Source organism: Myotis yumanensis, unplaced genomic scaffold (assembly GCF_028538775.1).
Source record: "Myotis yumanensis isolate MYYU_CA2020_CCGP unplaced genomic scaffold, mMyoYum1.0.hap1 SCAF_7, whole genome shotgun sequence".
In the NCBI taxonomy this organism is placed as follows: domain Eukaryota; kingdom Metazoa; phylum Chordata; class Mammalia; order Chiroptera; family Vespertilionidae; genus Myotis; species Myotis yumanensis.
Genome location: NW_027223758.1, coordinates 55,422,025 through 55,434,563, shown reverse-complemented (window position 1 = coordinate 55,434,563; position 12,539 = coordinate 55,422,025). Strand labels below are relative to the sequence as shown.

The window sequence follows — 12,539 nt, the reverse complement described above, 5'->3', positions numbered from 1 at the left end:
TAAAATGATGTGTTCTTATTTTTCCTCTTAAGAAGTAATATTCAAGCCGAAACCGGTTTGGCTCGGTGGATAGAGCGTTGGCCTGCGGACTGAAAGGTCCCGGGTTCGATTCCGGTCAAAGGGCATGTACCTTGGTTGCGGGCATATCCCCAGTGGGAGATGTGCAGGAGGCAGCTGGTCGATGTTTCTCTCTCATCGATGTTTCTAACTCTCTATCTCTCTCCCTTCCTCTCTGTAAAAAATCAATAAAATATATTTAAAAAAAAAAGAAAAAAAAAAGAAGTAATATTCAAGTAAATAATACCTGTAATTAATGTAGGATGTATCCTTGTTTTAATAGGCATTAAGCATGATGGGACCATGTGTGATACCTGCCGCCAGCAACCAATCATTGGCATTCGATGGAAGTGTGCAGAGTGTACAAATTATGATTTGTGCACAGTTTGTTACCATGGAGATAAGCATCACTTAAGGCATCGCTTCTATAGAATTACCACACCTGGAAGTGAGCGGTATGGGAAATAGTTTTTTCTTCAGTTGCAATTTCTTGTTTGTATTAAAATTTTATACTACTCAGCCTTAAAAATAGGATTAGGAAAGCTTCTAAGAGCTAGGTTAGTCAGGAGGTAGCAGATAGCAGGCTAGAAGTGGACCAGGCTTGCCTCTGTGAAGACGAAGCTCTAAGTGTTTTTCCAAGATAATCTAGGATATTCTTTCTCTCAATTAGAGACCTGGCACTACTCAGTATTTGGAAATGCAAGGGTAGCCCAAGAGAGACTGATTATTTTCTTTATTTTTTTATTAACAAGCTGAAGTGTTTTTATTATTATTATTTTGTTGATTGATTTTTAGAGAACATTGATTTGTTGTTCCTATTATTTATGCATGCATTGGTTGATTCTTATATGTGCCCTAACGGGATTGAACCCCCAACCTTGGATGCTGCTCTAACCAACTGAGCTACCCGTCTAGGGCTGATTATTTTCTTCTTGCTATACCTTCTATTCTGTTAATTGCTACCTCTAGGGCTCATTGATTCAACCAAGAGGCATTTATTAAGACTTTGAGGCAGTTACTATGCTTGTGTAAATTTGAAGGTAAAGTACAGTATTCTTAAAGAGTTTTCATGTTAAGGGATTATTTGATCAACAGTGATTATCATGTGATGTTTTATACTCTATGTAGGGATATGTACTATCTTAGGAGTAAGAGAGAGGAGTGTTAATTGTGAATGGGCATAGAGTTTCAGATAATTTAGTCTTGTGTAGATATGGATAATGCATAGGAGCACGAATCTAGCCAGTCATAGGGAAGCAGCAGAAATAATAGAAAAATGGATTTTGGTGACCTGATTTTTCAGTTCAAATCATGGTCCTGCCATTTATTAACTAAGTAATTTGGAACAAGTTATTTATTTTTGTCTTTTGTTTACAATTTTTAAAAATTAGAGTATAATAAATATATTCTAAAAATGAATAGAATAATGAGATGAAAGCAGAAAAGCAAAAGGAAAAAACCCCCAAATCTTTTTGGTTTTATGAATGAGAAGGATGCAGAATACGGGTAGATGCTCGGAAAACCCAGCTGGTCCAGATAATTGAGTTTAGAATCTTTTTCAAGGTCCACAGTCTTCTGTAGGTATGCAGAACTTTGGAGGGAGTTTAATGCAGGTCAAATCTAGGCCACAGATGTATTTTACTTGACATATACCATGTTCCAAAATTTTGAACATTTGTTAACCTTTTGAAATTGGGTGATGTCACACAAAAATCTAAGTTTATGAATTCTTAAAACATGCACACATTCACACACACTCTCACACTTATGTGCATACCCCCCCAGAAAACTTAGCACTGAGCCTACGTTTGTTCATGGCAAGAGTTTGCTGAAGCACAGGAGCACCTGTACCCTGTAGACAAATCTGTGCTTGAGTTCACTAAAGTCCCTACCACTCCCTGTTGTCTTCCTAAATAAGCCTGAGGTCAAGTGCCACTTGCCATTTTTCATTTCTGTGGCGCTGTTTTTCTTAGGAACTCGTTTATATTATTTGCTTAACAGTTGTATTTGATTTGAGTTTGCTATCTCTAAAGCAGTGAAGAGTATAGTGATACTTTGAAGTGGTTAGACTGGCTTCATATGTGGATTTCATTACTATTTAAAAAAATCTTTTATATTTTCAAAATAGCCTTTTATATACTGTTGTTATAAATAATGTTACCTATTTTTAAACAAGTTTGAAATCATTTTATTTTCAGGGTTCTATTAGAATCTCGCAGAAAATCTAAGAAGATTACAGCCAGAGGGATCTTTGCAGGTGCCAGAGTGGTACGAGGAGTAGACTGGCAATGGGAAGATCAGGATGGAGGAAATGGACGTAGGGGGAAGGTAAAACTTTCTTCTTATTTCATCATGTTATTCTAGAATATAGTATGTCAGGAGATTTTTATTTATTACTATAATTAAATTTTGTGGCACATTTTTTTCTATGCCAGGAGCAAATTTTTGAATCTTTTTTTTTTTTTAATGTGCCTCAGGCATGAAACAGCTCTGGCCATCGACACAGGCATCAAGCTAGGATGAACTAAGGACTGTACATCTGCTTTGCCCCTGACTGATATAAGAATTTTTTAAATCTTAATTTCTCTTTTTTCTTGAAAGAAAAAAGGTTGTTCCTGCTCCAATGTAAATATTGGTATGTCTTGAGAAAGTTGTTGGGTAGACTTTACCTTTCTACTTTTAGGCTTCAATATTGCCACTTTTTGCCCAGAATGCCTTTCTAAACAATCTGTTTGGGTCAGTCCTCCCTGAGCTTTACCTAATACTCTTAACTTTCTTGCTATTACAATTTTACTTGTTTAGTATATTCTATTCTTTCAAAGACCTGAGTCTAGGGCAGTGATGGCGAACCTTTTGAGCTCGGCGTGTCAGCATTTTGAAAAACCCTAACTTAACTCTGGTGCCGTGTCACATATAGAAATTTTTTGATATTTGCAACCATAGTAAAACAAAGACTTATATTTTTGATATTTATTTTATATATTTAAATGCCATTTAACAAAGAAAAATCAACCAAAAAAATGAGTTCGAGTGTCACCTCTGACACGTGTGTCATAGGTTTGCCATCACTGGTCTAGGGAGTAATAAGCAGCTACTTTGTTACCTAGTCCAGTTAACTCTTTTTTTTTTTTTTATTAAATCTTTATTGTTCAGATTATTACATTTGTTCTTCTTTTTTCCCCCCATAACTCCCCTCCTTCCAGCTCCCACCCCACCCTCCGCCCTCACTCCCCACCCACTGTCCTCATCCATAGGTGCACCATTTTTGTCCAGTCTCTTCCCGCATCTCGCACACCCCTTTCCCCCCCAAGAATAGTCAGTCCATTCCCTTTCTATGTCCCTGATTCTATTATAATCACCAGTTCATTCTGTACATCAGGTTATTTATTCACTTGATTCTTAGATTCATTTGTTGATAGATGCATATTTGTCGTTCATAATTTGTATCTTTACCTTTTTCTTCTTCTTCCTCTTCTTAAAGGATACCTTTCAGCATTTCATATAATACTGGTTTGGTGGTGATGAACTCCTTTAGCTTTTCCTTATCTGTGAAGCTCTTTATCTGACCTTCAATTCTGAATGATAGCTTTGCTGGATAAAGTAATCTTGGTTGTAGGTTCTTGCTATTCATCACTTTGAATATTTCTTGCCACTCCCTTCTGGCCTGCAAAGTTTCTGTTGAGAAATCAGTTGACAGTCGTATGTGTATTCCCTTGTAGGTAACTGAGTTTCTTTCTCTTGCTGCTTTTAAGATTCTCTCTTTGTCTTTTGCTCTTGGCATTTTAATTATGATGTGTCTTGGCGTGGTCCTCTTTGGATTCCTTTTGTTTGGGGTTCTCTGCGCTTCCTGGACCTGTAAGTCTATTTCTTTCACCAGGTGGGGGAAGTTTTCTGTCATTATTTCTTCAAATAGGTTTTCAATATCTTGCTCTCTCTCATCTTCTGGTACCCCTATAATTCTGATGTTGGTACGTTTGAAGCTGTCCCAGAGGCTCCTTACACTATCTTCGTATTTTTGGGTTCTTTTTTTATTTTGCTTTTCCGGTTGGGTGTTTTTTGCTTCTTGGTATTTCAAATCTTTGACTTGATTCTTGCGCTCCTCTGGTCTGCTGTTGGGAGTCTGTATAATATTCTTTATTTCAGTCAGTGTATGCTTACTTTCTAGATGGTCCTTTATCACACCATCGAGGGTCTCATTAGTTTTCCTGTACATCTCATCAAGTTTATCGACAGACTCTAGAAGCCTCTTGAGAGACCTCAAAAGTGTGGTTCTGAACTCAATATCCTCCCTTGATAGTTTTGTCCTGTTTCTTTGTCTCCGCATTTTTTACGATTTCTTGGTACACCCCCTAGTGGTCTTTGTGCACAGTCTTGTTGTAGTTAAGCCTTGATTGTTGTAGTTAATACTAGAGGGATTTGACCTCCAGGCCGACTGGCTGTGAGAATCAGCTGTGTTTGCAGTGGAAGAACTTGTGTCCTCTAGGGAGGTGCTAATCTAGCCTTTGCCTGAGGCTATCTGGCAAATGCCTCTGTGCAGGGCTTGGGCGGGGCGGGTCCCACGGGATCAACAGGGTGGAGGAGGGAGCAGTTATTGCTGCTCTCAGTCCGTCCCCAGGGGCTCTGCCTCTCTGTCCCAGCAACAGCTGCAAACCTCGGAGGGACTGTAGCCAGACAGTCCTGCTTCTCCCGTTTGAGTCTGGGTCCCTAGAGACTCGCCCAGATCTGGAGCTCTGAGTCTGAGGCTCCCTCTGGATTGAAACAGACAACCACGCCCTCAGCCACCAGCCCACGCTGCGCGCACTCTGCACCTTAGTATTTTACTTCAGCACTGCGCCTCCTCTGATTCTCGGTTCCTCCTAGTTGTAGAACTTCCATTCAGCCAGCCTTCCTGTGGTTCTGGATGATGTCCATTCCATCTTTTAGTTGTATTTTTGAAGTGGTTGTTCAAGGCAGCAAACTCCCATGTTAACCTATGCCGCCATCTTGGTTTCTCCCCACTTAACTCTTGTTATTCTTCTCAGGTAGTGTATAGAGCTATTTAGGGTCAATTTTAGCAGTTTTTCTGAAGGGAATTGTGTAGAGCCTGTTTCACTGGGGTGGGATAGCCAGAGATATTAGGCTAAATGGGTTGTTGGATTTATTTATTTCGGATTTTGTTGTTTTTGCTAATCATTCATTGATTCAGTGAAAAAATTTGTGTTGAATTATGTATACTCTGTGTTATCCTAAATGCTAGATGCACTGAAATAAATAACATTTCACATTTGAGACTTTTTATCATTGAGGAATGATTATTTTTTTTACTTTAAATAATGTTTTTATTTTTCAGTTACAGTAGACATACATTATATTAGTTTCAAGTGTATACCCCAGTAATTAGACATTATATAACTTACTAAGTGATTACCACAATTAATCTAGTACCCGTCTAACACCATACATAGTTATTACAATATTATTGACTGTATTCCCTATATTGTACTTTACATCCCCATGACTATTCTGTAACTGCCAATTTGTACTTCTTAATCCCTTCACCTTTTCCATTCATTTCCCCAGACAACCATCAGAATGTTCTGTCTATGAGTCTTTCTGTTCTGCTTGTTCATTTATTTTTCTCTTTAGATTCTAAGTCTAAGTGAAATCATATGGCATTTGTCTTCCTCTGTCTGACTTATTTCACTTAGCACAACATCCTATAGATACAGCCATATTGTTGCAGATGGCAAGATTTCATTCTTTTTTATGACTGAGTCATATTCCATTGTATATATGCACTATTTCCTCTTTATCCATTCATCTTAGGCTGCTTCCATATCTTGGCTATTATAAATAATGCTGCAATGATATAGATGCATATGTCTTTTTGATTTAGTTTTTAAAAAAAAAAAAAATTCCCAGAAGTGGAATTGCTGGTTCCTTCTTTGTCTTGTGTTATATAGCCTTTGTTTTAAAGTCTATTTTGTTGGTATAAATATTGGTATTTTAGCCTTTTTTTGTTTTCATTTTCATAAAATACCTTTTTCTATACCTTTATTTTCAGTCTGTGTATATCTTTCAATCTGAAGGGAATCTCATGTAGACAGTATATGTAAGGGTCTTGTTTTGTTATCCATTCAGCCATTACATGTCTTTTGATTGGAGCATTTAATACATTTGCATTTAAAATAATTGGTGATAGATATATATTTATTGTCATTTTATTATCCTTGTTTTAGACCTTTCTTTTTCTTCTTAAAGATCCTTTAACAATTAGTGTATTACTGATGTGGTGGTGTCATCACTCCTTCAGCTTTTTTTGTTTGGGGAGCTCTTTATATGTCCTTTTATTCTAAATGATAGCTTTGCTGGGTAGAATAATCTTGGTTATAGGTCCTTGCTTTTTATCACTTTGAATATTTCTTGCTACTATCTTCTGGCCTGCAAAGTTTCTGTTGAGAAATCAGCTGACAATCTGATGGGAGCTCCCTTGTAGGTAACTAACTGCTTTTCTCTTGCAGTTTTTCAGATTCTGTCTTTTTCTTTGATTTTTGGCATTTTAATTATGATGTGCCTTGGTGTGGTCCTCTTTGGTTTCATCTTGTTTGGAACACTCTGTGCTTCTTGGATTTGTATGTCTATTTCCTTCACCAGATTAGGGAAGTTTTCTGTCATTATCACTGTTGATTCCCTGTAATGTATTCTTCATTACACTTAGGTCTTCATTTCTTTCTGTTTCTTTATGTTTTCTAGTTCCGTTTTTATGTTTCTTATCTTTGTTGAAGTTCTCACTAAGTTCATCTTCTCTTTCCCTAAGTTTATTGAACATCTTTATAACCAGTGTTTTGAACTTTGCAGCTGGTAGATTGCTTGTTTTCATTTTATTTATTTATTTTTCTGGGATTTTTTTCTGTTCTTTCATTTGGATATATTTTTTTTTGTGCCCCCATTTTGGCAGCCTTCCTCTATTTGTTTCTATGTATTAGGTAGAGCTGCTATGTTTCCTGGACTTTGTATGGTGGCATTAATTAATAGTGTCTTAGAGGGTCCAGTGGCACTGCTTCCCCGATCACCTGAGCCGCTCACTCCAGGAGAGCTCCCCAGCTCCCCAGAGTGGGCAGTGTACATCTTCTTCTTGTAGTTGAGCATTGATTGCTATTGGCACCTCAGTGGGAGGAATTTACCTCCAGATCAGTCAGCTGTGAGGACTGGCTACCACCACCATGGAGGATCAGCTGTGCAGGCTCTGACACCATGGAACAGGACTTACTTCAGCTGGGCTCTGATGCCTTCTGAGCCTGTTCCTTGAATGTGTTGCTCATGAAGGCAGTTGGGTGGTGCTTTGATGTGTTCTGAAGCTGTCCACCAAGTGTGCTGACTCTGGGGCCTCCAGGGAGGAGCTGGCCAAGTTTGGGGTCACCTGGCATGAGCTACAAAGCAATCTGAAGATGGCTACTATTTGTGCTGGGCTTGGAGGTGCCCGGGAGAGGCCAGCCTGTGAACCAAGGCTGGCTGCCACTATTTTCAGGCCTGGGCCACTAAGTGAGAGGTATGACACATATCAAGGCCAGATGCACTTATTTGAGAGATTTTAGAAAAGTCTGAAGCATGAGCCAAAAGAGGCCATTTGTATGGAAAAGCCACTGGATATGCATAGATGGGCTGCAGTTGGGTGGGGCAAGGTCTCAGAGAATAACCAGGGTGGGTTTAACAGTGTTAGCCACGTTGATGAAGACTCAGATATGGCATTGTCTGCCAGTTCTTTGGGAGGAGGGCTCAGAAAAGGGACAATGACCTCTGCCAGCACTTCTATCTGGAAAAAAGTTGTTCCTTCAGCTCTTGTCCAAATGCCAGGCAATTAGTTCCTCCTCATATGTTCCTGCTCCATTTGAGCTGCTCTCCCAGCACTGTAGCTCACAGCAAGTAAATCTGTTCTCCTGTGGGCCCCTTCAAGAGGAACACTTGGGACTTAAGCCGCTGTCTGTTTCACTCAGCCACAATCCCTGTTGGATTTACAGCCAGAGATTATGAAGACTTCTCTTCATGGTTTGGAACCCTGGGCTGTGTGGCCTGGTGTGGGGCTGCAGCCCAGATATTCCTTCTGATTTTTATCTGACACACGTGGGTGTGGGACCACCCCCTTCCACATCTCCACCCCTCCTAACAGTCTTTTTTTCCCTTCTACCAGTCTCTGTGTGGTTGTGGAAGGAATCAAGTAAAAAAAAGTCAGACAATAAAAACTACACTTGCCCTGACCGGATGGCTCAGTTGATTGGAGCATCATCCTGTACACCAAAGTGTTGTGGGTTCGATTCCTGATCAGGGCACATACCTAGGTTGTGGGTTTGATCCCCAGTCAGGGCACATGCGAGAGGCAACCCATCAATGTTTTTCTCTCACACCATAGTGATAGAATTTAACTTGAAAAAATCCATTTGGCACCAATGTATACAAAAGAGGCTTTTCAGTTCCTGTGATTTCTTCAGATGACATAGACTTTAAAATTTTTTTCTCTACAACAGCACCATAAAATACATAGCTTACAAAATGATTTATTTAGTACAGTGTAAAAATGAAAGGGTCATTATATGTTGTATTTGAAATAATCTGTTTTTCAGGTAATTCCTTAAACATGCTAGCATTCTAAGTAACTATGAAGGATGGCTGATTGTAAGCGTCAACATGGAGAAAAGTAATAAGTGAACATGTACTATTTCCCATTCTTAGCTGTAGACTGGTTTACTTGAGAATACCCACATTTAGTGCTCATTGTGTATCATTTTTGTGTAGTTGATTCTTGGCCTTTAAGCTGTAGTAACCCAGTAAATTTTTAAAATAATAAGTTTATGAATTAGACTCTGGTGCCATGTGGGGCCTTGAGATTGTGTCTGGATTACCATGGTAGATACACATGATGTTTTAGCTTAGATGGCCTGCTTTTTGAGGCAACTGAAGGAACTTCTAGGAAACAAAATCACTCAAGTCTCTTTGAACATTGCCATCGAGCCTCATGCTTATCATATTTTAGCTGACCAGAGAGCAGATTAATCTTGAATCATTCTGTATATTTGGTCAAAGATTTTGAATTTTGTATTAAATAGTGAGTTTAAAAGAAAACACTTCTTTTTTTTTTTTTTTTTTAATATATTTTATTGATTTTTTTACAGAGAGGAAGGGAGAGAGATAGAGAGTTAGAAACATTGATGAGAGAAACATCGACCAGCTGCCTCCTGCACAATCCCTACTGGGTATGTGCCCGCAACCAAGGTACATGCCCTTGACCGGAATCGAACCCGGGACCCCTCAGTCCGCAGGCCGACGCTCTATCCACTGAGCCAAACCGGTTTTGGCGAGAAAACACTTCTTAAAATGAACCTTTAAGAGTAAAGATTTAAAATTTTGTATTTTCTGAAAATCTATTATAATCACTAAGCCTTTCAATTTAAAATTTCTGTAGTGGTTTTAGAAATTACCTTATAATTCTGGAAAAATACCTCATTATAATTCAATTATGTGTTAGAAGTGACATATATTTGGCAATTAAGTATTATTCATATCTTGTTATACAGAATAATAACATAATTTTTAAGATTTAAATATAATTAAAAGAACCAACCTCTTCTATCTCCCTTTAAAAAATAATTTTCTCAAAAAATTCTCTTATAGGTAACAGAAATCCAAGACTGGAGTGCATCAAGCCCACATAGCGCAGCATATGTTCTCTGGGATAATGGTGCTAAGAACCTTTACAGAGTTGGCTTTGAGGGCATGGTAAGTCGTAAGAACCACAAAAGAAAATATTGAATGGATGAAAGAAGGGAAATAATTGTATTTTTGAATTTTTTCTTTTTTTTAAAAATTTTTATTTTGCATCCTTTTTTTCTTTTTTTTTTAAATTTTAATTTAATTTTATAGTTTAAAGTATTACAAATAGTAGTACATATGTCTCTTTTTTTTTTTTCCCCATTGACCTTCCCCTGGCCTCCCCACCCTCCTGCACATGCCCTCACCCCACCCCCACAGTGTCTTGTGTCCATTGGTTATGCTTATATGCATGCATACAAGTCCTTCGGTTGATCTCTTACCCCCCCCCCCCCCCCCAACACTCCCCCGTCTTGCCGCTGTACTTTGACAGTCTGTTCGATGCTTCTCTGCCTCTGTATCTATCTTTTTGTTCATCAGGTTATAATGTTCTTTATTATCCATAAATGAGTGAGTTCATGTGGTATTTTTCTTTCACTGCCTGGCTTATTTCACTTAACATAATGCTGTCCAGTTCCATCCATGCTGCTGCAAATGGTAAGAATTCCCTTTTTTATAGCAGCGTAGTATTCCACTGTGTAGATGTACCATAGTTTTCTAATCCATTCATCTGCTGATGGGCATTTAGGCTGTTTCCAAATCTTAGCTATTGTAAATTATGCTGCTATGAACATAGGGATGCATATATCCTTTTTGGTTGGTGTTTCTGTTTTCTTGGATATATTCCTAGAAGTGGTATTAACTGGGTCAAATGGCAGTTCCATTTTTAAATTTTTGAGAAAACACCATGCTATATTCCACAATGGCTGCACCAGTCTGCATTCCCACCAGCAGTGAAGGAGGGTTCCTTTTTCTCTGCATCCTCTATAGCACTTGTCATTTGTTGATTTGTTGATGATAGCCATTTTGATAGGTGTGAGGTGCTACCTCATTGTTGTTTTGATTTGCATCTCTCAGATGATTAGTAACTTTGAGCATGTTTTCATGTGTCTCTTGGCTTTTTGAATGTCCTCTTTTGAAAAGTGTCTATTTAGATTCTTTGTCCATTTTGTGATTGGATTGTTTATCTTTCTTTTGTTAAGTTGTATGAGTTCCCTGTAAATGTTGGAGATTAAACCCTTATCGGAGATAACATCGGCAAATATGTTCTCCCATGCAGTGGGCTTTCTTGTTTTGTTGATGGTTTCTTTTGCTGTGCAGAAGCCTTTTATTTTGATGTAGTCCCATTTGTTTATTTTCCCCTTAGTCTCTCTTGCCCTAGGATCTGTGTCTGTAAAGATATTGGTAAGACATATGTCTGTAATTTTGCAGCCTTGGAGTCTTGTAGGATTTTTATGGTTTCCCGTTTTACATTCAAGTCCTTTAGCCATTTTGAATTTGTTTTTGTGTATGGTATAAGTTGTGATCTAGTTTCATTTTTTTTTTTGCATGTATCTGACCAAATTTCCCAGTACCATTTATTAAAGAGGCTGTTTTGGCTCCATTGTATGCTCTTGCCTCCTTTGTCAAATATTAATTGAGTATAATGGCTTGGGTCAATTTCTGGATCCTCTATTCTGTTCCATTGGTCTATATGTCTGTTCTTGTGCCATTACCAGGCAGTTTTGAGAACTGTGGGTTGGTAATATAGTTTGGTGTCTGGTATTGTGATCTCTCCAACTTTGTTCTTCTTTCTTAGGACAGGTGTGGCTATTCGGGGTCTTGTTTTATTCCAGATGAATTTTTGGAGAGTTTGTTCTAGATCTTTGAAATATGCCATTGGTATTTTAATAGGTATTACATTGAATCTATAGATTGCTTTAGGTATTATGGACATTTTAATGATGTTGATGCTACCAATCCATGAACATGGTATGTTCTTCCATTTGTTTATGTCTTCTTCTATCTCTTTTTTTAATGTACTATAGTTTTCCGAATACAGGTCTTTTACATCCTTGTTTAAATTTATTCATAGGTATCTTAATTTTTTGGTGCAATGGTAAATGGGATTGTTTTTTTCATTTTTCTTTCTGTGGGTTCATTATTGGTGTATAAAAAGGCCATAGATTTCTGGGTGTTAATTTTGTATCCTGCTACATTGCCAAATTCATTTATTAGGTCTAGTAGTTTTTTGATAGAGTCTTTGGGGTTTTCTATGTATAGTAACATGTCATCTCCAAATAAGGACAGTTTTATGTCTTCTTTTCCAGTTTGGATGCCTTTTTAAAAAAATATATATTTTATTGATTTTTTTACAGAGAGGAAGGGTGAGGGATAGAGAGTTAGAAACATTGATGGGAGAGAAACATCGATTAGCTGCCTCCTGCACACCTCCCACTGTGGATGTGCCCGCAACCAAGGTACATGCCCTTGACCGGAATCGAACCTAGGACCCTTCAGTCCACAGGCCGACGCTCTATCTACTGAGCCAAACCGGTTAGGGCCAATTTGGATGCCTTTTATTTCTTCTTCTTGTCTGATCGCTATGGCTAGTACTTCTATTACTATGTTGAACAGGAGTGGTGAAAGTGGGCATCCTTGTCTTGTTCCTGTTCTTAGGGGAAATGGGTTTAGTTTTTGCCCATTGAGTATGATGTTGGCTTTAGGTTTGTCATAGAGGGCATTTATTATGTTGAGGTATGATCCCTCTATTCCCACTTTGCTGAGAGTTTTTTTTCAAGAAAGGGTGTTGGATTTTGTCAAATGCTTTTTCTGCATCAATTGATATGATTATGTGATTTTTGTCTCTCAGTTGGTTTATG

At 38.2% G+C, this 12,539-nt stretch overlaps 1 protein-coding gene across 1 annotated transcript in view; it reads left to right on the top strand.

Annotated features, from left to right (window-relative positions):
• The window catches only part of MIB1 (MIB E3 ubiquitin protein ligase 1), a 133,471-nt gene that overhangs the window by 24,236 nt on the left and 96,696 nt on the right, over positions 1–12,539 (top strand). Inside the window, exons 2-4 of the mRNA XM_070420525.1 lie at positions 341–512; positions 2,256–2,385; positions 9,703–9,807. Coding sequence (XP_070276626.1) covers positions 341–512; positions 2,256–2,385; positions 9,703–9,807 — 407 coding nt within the window. The remainder of the gene's footprint in view (positions 1–340; positions 513–2,255; positions 2,386–9,702; positions 9,808–12,539) is intronic.